General features: G+C 24.6%; 5 protein-coding genes across 5 annotated transcripts; 3 read left to right on the forward strand and 2 right to left on the reverse strand.

The window, feature by feature from the left end:
- Positions 1 to 467: 467 nt before the first annotated feature.
- On the reverse strand, positions 468 to 4,165 carry Phum_PHUM297950 (Cytoskeletal protein Sojo, putative; the record flags this gene model as incomplete). The annotated part of the gene is made up of 4 exons (XM_002427090.1): positions 468 to 670; positions 749 to 3,598; positions 3,675 to 3,816; positions 3,896 to 4,165. The coding sequence occupies 4 exons, from the start codon at positions 4,163 to 4,165 to the stop codon at positions 468 to 470; spliced, it is 3,465 nt and encodes a 1,154-aa protein (XP_002427135.1).
- A 539-nt stretch (positions 4,166 to 4,704) lies between these two features.
- On the forward strand, positions 4,705 to 5,792 carry Phum_PHUM297960 (uncharacterized protein; the record flags this gene model as incomplete). The annotated part of the gene is made up of 3 exons (XM_002427091.1): positions 4,705 to 4,753; positions 4,865 to 5,589; positions 5,769 to 5,792. 3 exons carry the CDS (start codon positions 4,705 to 4,707, stop codon positions 5,790 to 5,792), a joined length of 798 nt encoding a protein of 265 aa, XP_002427136.1.
- Positions 5,793 to 7,818: 2,026 nt separating this feature from the next.
- Positions 7,819 to 9,971, reverse strand: Phum_PHUM297970 (uncharacterized protein; the record flags this gene model as incomplete). The annotated part of the gene is made up of 3 exons (XM_002427092.1): positions 7,819 to 8,224; positions 8,562 to 8,818; positions 9,021 to 9,971. The coding sequence occupies 3 exons, from the start codon at positions 9,969 to 9,971 to the stop codon at positions 7,819 to 7,821; spliced, it is 1,614 nt and encodes a 537-aa protein (XP_002427137.1).
- Positions 9,972 to 10,540: 569 nt separating this feature from the next.
- On the forward strand, positions 10,541 to 11,411 carry Phum_PHUM297980 (mitochondrial import inner membrane translocase subunit Tim8 A, putative; the record flags this gene model as incomplete). Its single annotated transcript, XM_002427093.1, has 2 exons — positions 10,541 to 10,627; positions 11,226 to 11,411. 2 exons carry the CDS (start codon positions 10,541 to 10,543, stop codon positions 11,409 to 11,411), a joined length of 273 nt encoding a protein of 90 aa, XP_002427138.1.
- A 1-nt stretch (position 11,412) lies between these two features.
- Phum_PHUM297990 (Peroxisomal biogenesis factor, putative) lies at positions 11,413 to 12,525 on the forward strand (the record flags this gene model as incomplete). The annotated part of the gene is made up of 1 exon (XM_002427094.1): positions 11,413 to 12,525. The coding sequence occupies one exon, from the start codon at positions 11,413 to 11,415 to the stop codon at positions 12,523 to 12,525; it is 1,113 nt and encodes a 370-aa protein (XP_002427139.1).
- Positions 12,526 to 12,719: the final 194 nt, after the last annotated feature.

The raw sequence follows: 12,719 nt of genomic DNA on the forward strand, positions 1-12,719 counted from the left end.
TTAAATAATCGAATTATCAATAATCGTAATAATAATAATAATAAATAATCAAATTTTTTTATAAATTTATTATTAATTTGTTATTAAGAAAAAAAAAAAAAAGAGAAAAGCGTATTAATTAAATAAATATATATACAGACATTTAAAAAAAAAATAAATAAATTTTTTTTTTTCTTTGTAAATCCATTAATCATTTTCTTATCAATTTATACGTTTAATTCATTATATCCGACATCGTCGGTCACGTGACTAAAAATTTAAATTTTAACGACCCCGTGAAAATCGTTAAAAAAAAATTCGTATTGGCCTTTTATAAAAGGGAATAAAAAAAAAAAAAAATTACCGTGATTTACGTTGTAGGGCCATCGACAAATAATCCATAAATATTATGTGCAAGTTATAAAAGGTTTAATAAAAAGAAAAATATCACAAACCTGTCAATCCTAAAGGAAGAAGAACCATCAAATTCATCTCAATTTGTACGTTTCGAAATCGAGTTTTTGCTGAAGAATTCCACTGAGTATAAATTCGCTGTGAACAATTTTAACGGATTTGATTTGTGATGATGGCCAATGTTTTTCATCTTCCGAACACGACACGACGATAATTTCTTTACGCCATTTTTTCGGTCTGTGCGGTACGGAAATTGCTCCGCAACACTCGGCGATTGCTAAAATACAAAAATCAATCATCAAACATCATCTTTATGCGAATGAGATAAATATGAAGAATGAAAAGTCAAAAATACCCAAAATGTCTTCGACCGGAGGCGTAACGTTCGGCGTGGCAAATACCGTAAAACCATTTAAAATTTTTTGTCTCTTCGATTTTTCCAAAGTCGTTTCCAAATTGAAATTCCACTTCTTTTCAGATTCTTCGCATTTTAAAATAAAATGCCACGGATTTAAAAATTTATTTGATTTTTTACACTCTTGTAACCAACGTGGAGAAGTTATTGGTATCGATAAACCGATGGCACATAAAAATTTAATAGTTCGCCTAACTTTATCCGTTATTAAAACGTGGCACTTTGTTATATCGTTTGTTTTATTACCACCTAAATTAATAATAATTTTATCCAAATTACAATTATCGAAACCGGTGAATGCAATATTGAGACGTGGATTTTGATCGTGGATTCCGTTAAAAAAACGCGAATGTCTTAAATGTCGAGTTTTCCAAGAATCTTTTTCCGACGATTCTGATTCCCCGAACAGTTTATTTGTTTTCGAAGTGGCCGCCATTTTTATATTTTGATCTATGCTTAATAATTTTCCTTCTATTTTTGATTTTTTATAATTTTTGAAGATTTCATCATCATCATCATCATCGCTGCTATTTCTACGTTTCAACGGACTTTTTTTCAAATTTTCAACTGAACAATTACTTGTTTTTAAATTGAATAATTTTTTTGTTTTTAAATTACAATTCCTTAAATACTCATTCTTATTTGTATTTTTCAACGGATTTTTTTTTTCTTCTTCTTCTTCTTCGCTGTTGGAAAACGAAGAATTGTTTAATAAAAATTTATTTTTATCAAAATTACTCTCGTTTTCATTTCCGGTTTCAAAACTTGTATTTTCTTTATTTTCCTTTGTTTTTTTATTCATTTCCGAATCGACGTTTAATTTATGACTTCGTTCGAAAAAATTTATAAAATTATTTTTCAATTCTCGAAATATTGAAGATTTTTCATTGATTAAATTTTTGTAATAATTTGAAGTTTCATTTGTGGCAGTTTTTCGCACTGAATCGTGTAAACTAAATTCAGGTTTTTCATCATTACTGCTTTCGATGGGTAAAACATCATCAATAACTTCTACATTTGTAATTTGATTATTTTTATTTTTAAAATCTTTCGATGTTTCCTTATCTCCAACATCATTTTCTGGATTAATTTGAAATACATAAGAATCATTACTGTCTTCACTATTATTTTCAGATTCTAAATAAGTTTTGCACACCTCGAGTGGTTCATTTAAATTTTTTTTAATATTAGAATGAATTAGCTGAATATTTTTTATAATTGGAGTGTCTTCAATTAATTCTAAATCAGATAAAGTATTATCATCATCATCATCATCGTAATCAGGAGTTTCTGGAACCACAAAATTTTTATTCGAAGGACTTTTAATATTTTTAAATGAATTCACTAAGGCACAGGAGGTGGTTGATAGTTTTTGATGGCACAATTTATTTTCATAATTTGTCTCGATGAAATCTTGCGATGATTCAAGACTAGTTGGTAAAGAATTTCCAACCAAATCAATGTTTTTTTTTGCATATCTATTATGAATGTTTACAAAAAATGATTCTTTTTTGTTAACATTTGGAGACGAAATAAATGATTCGCTGCTATCACTGTCATAACCATTACTATAATCTGTTGATTTTCGATTTAAGGATATGTTTATAATTTGACTTAAAGAATTATTCAGTAAGTTTTTTTCCACTTCAGACTTATTATTCTCTATTGACCTTTTATTAAAGGAAGAATTTATAAGATTAAATTTATTAAGTTCATTAGAGTTTTGTAGTGTTATCTCAAGATAAGATTGAGTATCATCACTTAAATCATCATCACTCGCAGAAGAAGTTAATTTATTTTCACAGTTTACACCATCATTTTTATCTTTTAAATCTTTGCAAGTACTTTCACTGTATTGTAAAAAATAATCTTTATCTGAAGAAACTGATTTACAGTCATTTTTAATATGCCTTTGATCATTATTATTTTCACTAATAGCTTCATGCATTGATTTTTCTGAAAGGTTTATAACTTTTAAACTCTTTTGAAAATTTTCAGCACTAGAATTATTTTTTTCAATACTTTCGTTCTCATTTACTATTTTACAATTATGAACCACCATATTTGAAGTTTTATTATTTGAGTATTCTTCTTGGGTTTCCTCATTAAAAATTAATTTAGATGAAACAAAATTTTCTTTTAGTAAATTCTTTTCCTCCATTGTCCTTTGCGAATTTCTATCAATTATAAATTCGTTTTCATTAGTAACTTCATTAGTTTTAGTATTTTCATTGCAAACATATTCATTAGTTTTTTCAGAAAATGTATTTTTTAATAATTCTAAACAACTATTTTTATTTTTATCTGTTTGATTCAATAATAAATTTTTTTCTGAATCTTTTTTATTGATTAAAAAACTTTTTTCTTTGATAATCTCTTTGTCATTTGAAGTTACTAAGTTTTCTTTTGAATCTTTTTGTAACTTATACTGACTTTCATTATTAGAGAGCATTAATTTTGGACATTGTGTTTCTAAATTAAATATATTCTCATCAATTTCAGAATTTAAACTATGGTCATTAGATAAAGTAAGAGTCGTACTCTTATCCTTGTTTATTTTTTTTTGAGTAGATTGAAATTCTTCATTACAATTGTGAGTTTCTTTACAAGTAAAATTCTCTAAGTTTGAATTCAGTTTCTCTGTTTGACATTGTGAATTACTTTGATGGGTAATTAAATTTTCTGTTGTTTTTGAAAGAGTAGGATTAGGGATGATGTCGTCCAGCGACTTAAAAATTTCAACTTGAGTTTCAAGATCAAAAATAGTTTTAACATTTGAAGTATTATTACCTGTAATTGATCATGAAGTTCTATTAATACCACTACTTGTAGAACACATTGTTCAAAATATATGTAATTTATTTACCTGGTTGTTCTACACTTAAAACTTTGTTGAAAATATTATTGTTAGATAAAGTGAATGGTACAATAAACTTAACGATTAAATTTCCAAACATTATAGAACATCCATGCTCCAATTTATATCTAACATGTGGTTTTAAGTAAATCTAAAAAAAATTTTGATTATAAATTTGAAAAGGCAAAAAACTTACATTGAAATTTTGAATAAGAAGTTGTGTGTCAAACCTTTCCAAGTTTAGTGCGATTTGTACTACCCACATCATATATAAAAGTACTATCAATTCCTTCACTCTCAATTACACAATGAATTTTTGATATCGTATCATTTTCCAATACAATAGAACATAATTCGGCATCGCGGCCTATTTTAGAAGAACCTTTTCTCACTTCGTGCAAAGATGTTTCCGCGATAATTAATCCTACCAGTCCACATAAATTACTTTCAGAAGACTCATTATTTGAAAAATTGTCTGGCAAGATTTGGGTTGATGACATTATGAGTGATAATAAACTTGATTCGCTTATAAATTGAAATTTACCATTTTTGATAAATAGTATATCGGTAACTACTTCCTATATAAGTAATTTATATAAATAATAACGAATTTAGCAAAGTATATTTTCGGCCTTTGAAAAGATATTTTAAAAAACCATGAGACAACATTTTTTTAATAAATTTTTTTCACATTTTTATTCACAATTTACTAAATAAGTTAATATTTACGTACATAAAGTATTCGTTTACACATATGATTGGCGGTTAAATTAATGACCCCAACATTATTGCCAATAGTAACGTCATAAATTATCAGTAGCACCAACTTAAATAACTTCTTAGAAAGAAATTCTCATACTTTACTTATAGCAGATTCATATGTACCTTTTAAACATTAAAATCAAATTATTTTAATTTTATATTTAAAAAATGAAATAAATATTTAAAGTATTTATTTAATTTTTTTTTTTTTTTTTTGATGCAGACTTTTAAAATATTCACAAAAATATTTGAATATGCTGTTACAATTATATATGAAATGTACTTGGGTTTATTGATATTAATTGGGATTCCAGGTAGTGGAAAAAGTACATTAGCTTCAAAACTTAAAAGTCAATATAACAATTTTAATAATATTTCTTATTATTTTATACATATTTGCTACGACAAAATTATTCCCTTTACTTTATTCAAACAAGAAAATGAATGGAAATCATTGAGAAAAAATTTAGCTTCAGATATTGAAAAACTTATCCATGCTTTAAAATCTAAAAATATGAATTTAATTCCAACAATATTTGTTAATGATTTGAAAAATTTAAAGTTTTTAGAAGAAAATGTAGTATTAATTATAGATGATAATATGTACCTTAAAAGTATGAGGTATACACTTTATCAAATTACTAAAAAAAATCAAATAGGTTTTTGTGAAGTATTTTTTAATTGTTCACTTGAAAAAGCTTTACAGAAAAATAATGAAAGACAATCTGATTCAATTGTTTCACCAGAAATAATTGAAAGAATGTTAACTCAAATAGAAGTGCCTAATAAAAAAAATGCCTGGGAAAAATATTCGTTATGTATTAATTCGTTCAGTGACATCAATGAATTTCACACTGATTTATTTACAATATTGAATAACTCGTTGTGCAATCCAGAAAAAATTTCATTTGTTAGTTCAAAAGAAAAGCAATTATCTCTCTTACAATGTCAAACAAATATTATACATCAAGCAGACATAGCATTAAGAAAAATTGTCGGAGAAGAAATTAAAAAATTATCCAATGTTACACCTGCAGAAAAAAAATACCATTGTTTAAAGTTAAATGAAAAAAAAGTTGACATCCTTGCTGACCTTAAGTCAGGAGTAATATTTTTACCAACAAAAATTGTGTCAGAAATTAAAAACAATGAAGAAAAAAAAGTATTATTAAAAAACTATTTAGCAAGTTATTTTTAAAAATTTAAATACTTATTATATACTTTTGTATTTAAATTAAAATACACAATTGTTGAAAAAAAAAAATTCTTATTTTAATGAAAATAACAAAAATTTAAATATATATATATTTTTTTTTTTTTACTTATTATAAATGTTTTAAGTTTAATAACAAATATATTGAATGATTTACAATTAAACAATCATCATTATTACATTAATTAAATCCTAAATTTTACATTTAACTTTAAGTACACATAATTGAATAATCCTAATCGTAAATAAAGGTGTTTATTTCAAAATGTCTTTTCTTTTTTTTTTAAATAAATCATTTAAATACTTAAAACTAGCGAGATCGAGTGATATTAAATTTAACTGATATGAATAATACTTATATATATATATATATATCCTGTATTTGGCACAATCGAAAAACTTTCTGGCACTGCATTTATTCTTATATGATTAACAATAAGATTTAAACTTTGTAACTAAAATAATAATTACAAAATGAAATAGAAAATAAAATTGCATGCACAGAATTGTGCCTTAATATAAATTATAGATAGGCAATTGTTTTTAAAATTAATTTACATCAAGTAAGACACAGTTAAATTTCAATTGTTATTAATTCCATTTTTAAAAGTATTTTTAAAAAAAACTTTACAATTATTCATTTAAATAAATTATTAAAAAATAAAAATAAAAAAATAATGATTTTTCTGAACTAAAATTAAAAATATCTTTACAATTACAAATAATAATGTGATGTTTTTCTATAATCTGAAGCAAATTTTCAATTTTATTCTTTTTAAACAACATATATACCTAATATATATATATATATACCTTATATATACCTGATATCGATAGTCAATTGTATAGTAGTAGTAGTTTTTTTTTTACATTTAAAAATAATTTATGGTAGAAAAAAAATTTTTATAAAATTATTTATAAATATAAATTAATAATTTTAAGTGTACCTTAAAAAAAAATAATTTCTTAATAATAATTAATTAATTAATTACAATTTAAAAAAAAAAAAATCATAATGTTCAGTCGACCTTAAAAAATTATAAAAATAAACAAATGACGACATACGATTAAAATTATTTTTTAAAGCAAATTATTATTATTATTATATAAAATAGTGCAATATTAATAAAATCAATTTTATTTTATTTTTTTTTGCAAAGTGTAAAATAAAAAAAAAATTAAAATAAAAAAATTATTATAGTAGGCTTTAGAGAAAAAGTATAATATTATTCTTATAACTTATGTAATCACGATATATTTAAAGCTATAAATTATTTTGTGTTTTACCTTTTTTTTTTATTCGACTAATATCCATTTAATTTTTAATTTTTAAAGAAAAACTTTTTAATATTAACTTCAAACCAAAAAAAAAAAAATTCAACTATTGTCATTTCGATGACAAAACTTGTTGAAATATTTAATAAAATACTAAAAAAATTAATTATTAAGTTTGCCTATAATTCCTGTAATTATTATTATCATTATTTTTTTTTCATACTTTAATTTAATATGCTATATATAATTTTTTTAAATAAAAACTTTTAGTATACAAAATGTGTGCAAGACTACTTAATGAAAATTTGAACACAAACTTATTTTCTACTAAAATTTAAAATCAAATTTAAAATTTTTAATATGATTAAAATATAATTCACTCGATAAAATAAATTTTTGATCTGTGATATATAAAATTCATTAACAAAAAACATTCGATTCAAAAAAAATATAAAAATTATTTTTCAATGAATCTTTATTATAAAATTCCTGTTTTACTATTAATATATATATATATATATATATAATAAATGATATGCTAAATTATAGCTTTAAAATGATATAGACTAGTTTTATTGTTCCAATATTGAATTTGATGTAACGATATTATATAATGTATGATATATCAGTAAACTTTATCACATCATATTTTAGTTTTTTTTGATATTTGTTAATTAATTCATTATTTAAGTAATTTAATATATATATATAAATATTCTGGCAGTACTGTACTAAAATAACCTATAAAATTTTTTTTAAACTCAATACATTACTTTATTTAAATCATTGCCAGTAGATTTTCATTTAAATTATGTTTCGAGATTACAAGGGTATTGTAATGTATTATAATAACCAGACCCTTACAGATTTTTTAAAGTAATCAAGGAATTAAGATACCTAATGTCAAACCCAAACACCATGAGGATTTTTACTGGTAGGTACAGCATTTTCTAACTGTCTAGGAGACCCTATCATTTTCCTAGTTATTCCAGGCTTGTAAGGGCCTTCGACAATATGTTTTAAATCTTCTGGAGGAGCTATAACTAAACTTTGTAAATTTGCTTCTTTCATTTCGTTAATTAATTGTTCTAGTTGACGTTTACGATCATTAATTACAGATTCCAATAAAGAAACTTCTCTCTTTAAATTTTCACTGCATTGTGCTGAAATGTCAGTTGCTTCCTTGGCTTGTTCTATTTCATTTTGAAACCTTTCTACTTCATTTATTAGTGTTCTCTCCAAATGCAGCCTTTCATCGCTTTCTTGCAATGCTGCCATTCTTTCCATTTGAAGATCATCCATTAGTAACCTAGATATTAAATATTGAATATTTAAGTCAAAGAATTTGGTAATAAAAGGAAAATTGTAGGAATAAACTCTAAAAATCATTTTAAAAGCATTATCTTAGAAATATTTTTTACAACATTGAAAAATATTGATAATATAAATAACTTAAAAGGCTGATAATTTGCAAAAAAAAAAAAAAAAATGATAAAAATAAATAGATTAGAGAAAAATTTTTTTTTAAATACTCATTTGAAAATTCATAAATGCAAAATTTAAAGTAAAATTTATACTGCATAAGCTGCAGAAATTAAAGTGAAAATAAATTCAAAATAAAATCGACCCCCAAAGAAAAAACTTACCTAATTTTATTTTTGCATTGCAACAGTTCAGTTTCACAATTTGCTAATTTAGACCTTAAAAGTGATATTTCCGATTTTAGGGTTTTTTCTTGCTGCCTAACAATTTCAAATTCTTCTTCAGCATGAGCTAAAGTTCTTAAATGATCTTCATTTTGCCTACTGATATTTTCAATTTTAATTTTTTCTTGAGTAATATAATCTATTTGATGTTGCTGTTCTTTAGTTTTTGCTTCCCAATAAATTATTTCTGCATCAAACTGAAAATTAAATTTTTCAAATTTATTTTAGTGACAAAAATTTCATTATGTATATTAAAGAAAATAGACTTCAAATGAAAAATAAATAATTAAAAAGAAAATTACTTAATTTTTTAGGCTAATTATTTCAAATTTTAAAAACTGGTGTCTTTTAATACAAATTTTTAAGAATTTACAATCATAAAAGTATATTTTAGATTACCTTGGTTAGCTCACACTGTTGTGCTGATAATTTTTCTCTTTGCAAGTTTACTAGCCTAACAAGATCCCTATATTGAGTGTTACACATTATTGATTCCTGAAATGACATTTCCCCTGATGAGGAGTGGGAGGATTGAAAATCTTTGACTAAATTTCTTTTGGGCTTTGGAATTTTGCCACTCGATTGAGATATTACACTACTATTTGAGCTTGGTGATGTTGATCTAGTTCCACTTGAAATACTTTTACTAGGACTTAAAGTTGGAGGAGGAGGATCTCTATAAGGAGGTAAAACTCTTTGATGTGATGAATTTAAATTATTTACAGGCCCAGGAGGATTTCTGTAAGGTGGAGCTTCTCTCTTCAATTGAGCAGATTGATAATTTGTTAAACAATTATCGGTTTTTGCAGATGATGGGTTGTAGATATTGTCATCATATTTTAATATTTGCCTCGAGTCTTTATTTTCAAAATCATAATTTTTCTGGGGTATTCCTTTTACTATACCTATATTGTCAGTTTTCAGCTCAACAGTCTCTTGTGATAAAATATTTCCACCTAAACTTAATGACTTTTTAATATCTTTATTTTTGTCTGCAGGTTTAGAAATATCTTGATAAAAAGATGATCCATGATTATGCATAGCATCAGTTACAACTGATTTTTGCTTAGTTTGATTATCACTAACTCCTACTTTATTGTCATCTAAATGAGAGCGTTGCAAAACAAACTGAACATCGTGAGAATATTTGCCCCATTTCATCAGAATTTTTAATGGATGATCTTGAGGTGAAAGCAGACGTTCATTGCTTCGCCATCGTTCGTTTAATGTAAATCGCCCAGTTTTGCCAGTTGCATGAGCAAGAGCATAAACTACATCCTGGCAAGTAGTTTGTTCAGTAACACCACAAACTATTCTTTGAATGCCCTCAACCCAAACCTTAAGTTCCATTTTCGGAAATATGTATTTTTCGTAGTATAAATTTCACCATAGTATGGCACTACTTTTTAAGAAAAAACCCAGTTGTGATTTTTTCGTAATTTTTCAGATGTTTATGTTTCTGTGATTTTTGCCCATAATAAAAATAAATCTTAATCATCACTTAGTTTTAACAGTAACTATTTTAAAAACAATAAAGATTCACATAATTTTAAAATTAAGTAACACACAGATGCAATTCGAACAAACAAAACAAAAAGATTTCTATCTCTAAAGCAGACGTGTCACTGCCTTCTATAATAGAGTTTTTTCATTTTCTACCAGTTATTGTATGTTTTAATATTTTTTTTTTTTTTGGAGAATCTATTATCATTTTTAGAAATATATTTGAAGAAAAAATATTGTATATTATAACAATTATTTATCATTAATAGTTGAGAACTATTTATTCTATTATTAAGGTGAAAATTAATTGTTAAGTTGGTACTCTCAATCATAATGGCAAACCAATTCTCGTTCGGATTATTATTGTGGCGGATGAGATAAATATTTAAGTGTATTAAATTGAGCCCATTATCAGTATGAGTTTAAATGAAGGTTTATCTTTGAATGTTGATTCCGATTTGCAACAGTTTCTTGAAATCGAAACTCAAAAAAGGCGCTTTGAAGTAAGATTAATAATGATGACTAATTACTTTTCAAATAAAATATTTTCAGACTTACTTTTCAAATACTGTAAAATATTTTAACTTTATTTACAATCAATTTTTAAAAAAATTATGTATTTATTTAATAAAATTTTGTTTAGAAAAGGTCATTTTCAAGTACTCGTTTTTAGTTTACATTACTTTAAAATGTTCTACGTCATGAAATTGCGGCTGTTGCAAGGCACGCCACCCATGAAGTAGAATGTCTCAACTAAATAGTATTAAAATAATTTGTTTAAAAATTTTTATTAGATTAAAGTGTCACTAAATGATTTTTTTAAATACAGCGTAAAAACGTTTTTTTTTTTAGTGTGTATTTTTAGAAAAAATAAATTTTATTTGACGTAATCAAACCTTAGGACTTTGGAACTAAAAAATATATATATTTTTTTTGAATATTTAAAAAAAATTCATGCTTCTTGGTGCTAACTCATAATTGCATGGGTAGTTTTATTATGATTTTTTTCTTACACACATATATATATATATAATATTATATATTTATATATTAAAAATATATTATTTATTTTATTAATTCGCCTTAATTTTTATATTTTAGTTTCTTGTACATGGACTGACAGATAGATGTTGGGATTTATGCATGGGAAAAGTAAGTGCAAGACTGGATGGCAAAACTGAAGGCTGTCTCACAAACTGTGTTGAACGTTTTATTGACACTACAAACTTTATAGTTAACAGATTAGAGAAAACTCAATCAATAGAAAGTTCATCATCCTTTGAATAAAATGTTTACCAGATTTAAAAATTTTTTTTCTCGTCATAGAAATAAATTTATAACGGGAGGTATATTAGTAGGAGGAGTAGTACTGTTTTCAAAATATGCTCAAAAAGTTAAAGAATGGCAAGAAAAAGAAGCAAAGGAGTTTTTAGAAAGAGCCAGAAAACAACAACATTATGATAGTATAGAAAAAACATGCAATTTAACAGCAATGACATTGGCTTCTACATTAAAAGAAGTTATTATAAAATTAATAAAATCTGAAGAACTTATACAAAAGTTACAATCAGGAGTTAAAAATAGAGTTGAGCTTTGGGAAGAATTAAAAATTTTAGCTTTCTCTAAATTGGTGATTTTATTGTATGCACAAGCTATATTAACAGTGACTTTAAGAATTCAACTTAATCTTATTGGTGGTTACATGTTTCGCTACACAACTGATGATTCAGAAGAGAATAAAATTACTAGTAATATGCAAGAAAAATATTTAGGGTTATGTCAGTTTTTTATTGAAGAAGGAATTCATAAGTTATGTGATGTAATTAAAGAAAAAGTAAAAGTAGTTCTTGAAAAAAAATCATTAAAGGAAAAATTAAGTTTAAAAGACATAGAACAAATATTTTGGGCTGTTCAAACTTCCATTAGCAATGATGACAGAGATCCTTGCAAATCATTGCCAGATTATGTTCTTCCTAATGATTTGAGAAGAATTTTGTATGTCCCTGATTTATCTGTTTTTGACAATATAATTGTTGAAACTCATGATATATTAGAAAGCGAAGAAATAATTCATTTGATTAAATCATGCATTAGTCATGGATTTTGTTATGTTACTGATAAAATATCTCAATATTACAAAGAAAATGATTCTTTAAAACAAAAAACAGATTTTGCTAATCCAGTGCCTACTACATCTTCAAGTTTAGACGCTAATTATGTCTTAAATTTAAATGCTGTTACAATTCCAATGGCTAAAATAATTCCCCTTGTTAATGGTTTTGTTCAGAATCAGACTAAGAAAGATGATGTTCCTCATGCTTGGATACAGCAACTTATTTTGATGGATTCATTAAAAGTGATGGGTGCAAATATTTATGAAACATTTAGCAGTAAAAAATGAACAAATAAAGATTTATTTTTAAAAATATAACAATAATTATTAATAAAAGTAAATTGCATTTTTAAAAATATGTTTACAGGCTTTATTTCATTTTCCAAATTCTTTATTGTTCCTTAATTATTGGGGTAAGAACTTTTTAGTAATTAACTTATTAATAAATTGAATAAATTTTAGGCAATTAAATTTTGATGTTA

Source organism: Pediculus humanus, genomic scaffold (genome assembly GCF_000006295.1).
Source record: "Pediculus humanus corporis 1103172107679 genomic scaffold, whole genome shotgun sequence".
NCBI classification, from domain to species: Eukaryota; Metazoa; Arthropoda; class Insecta; order Psocodea; family Pediculidae; genus Pediculus; species Pediculus humanus.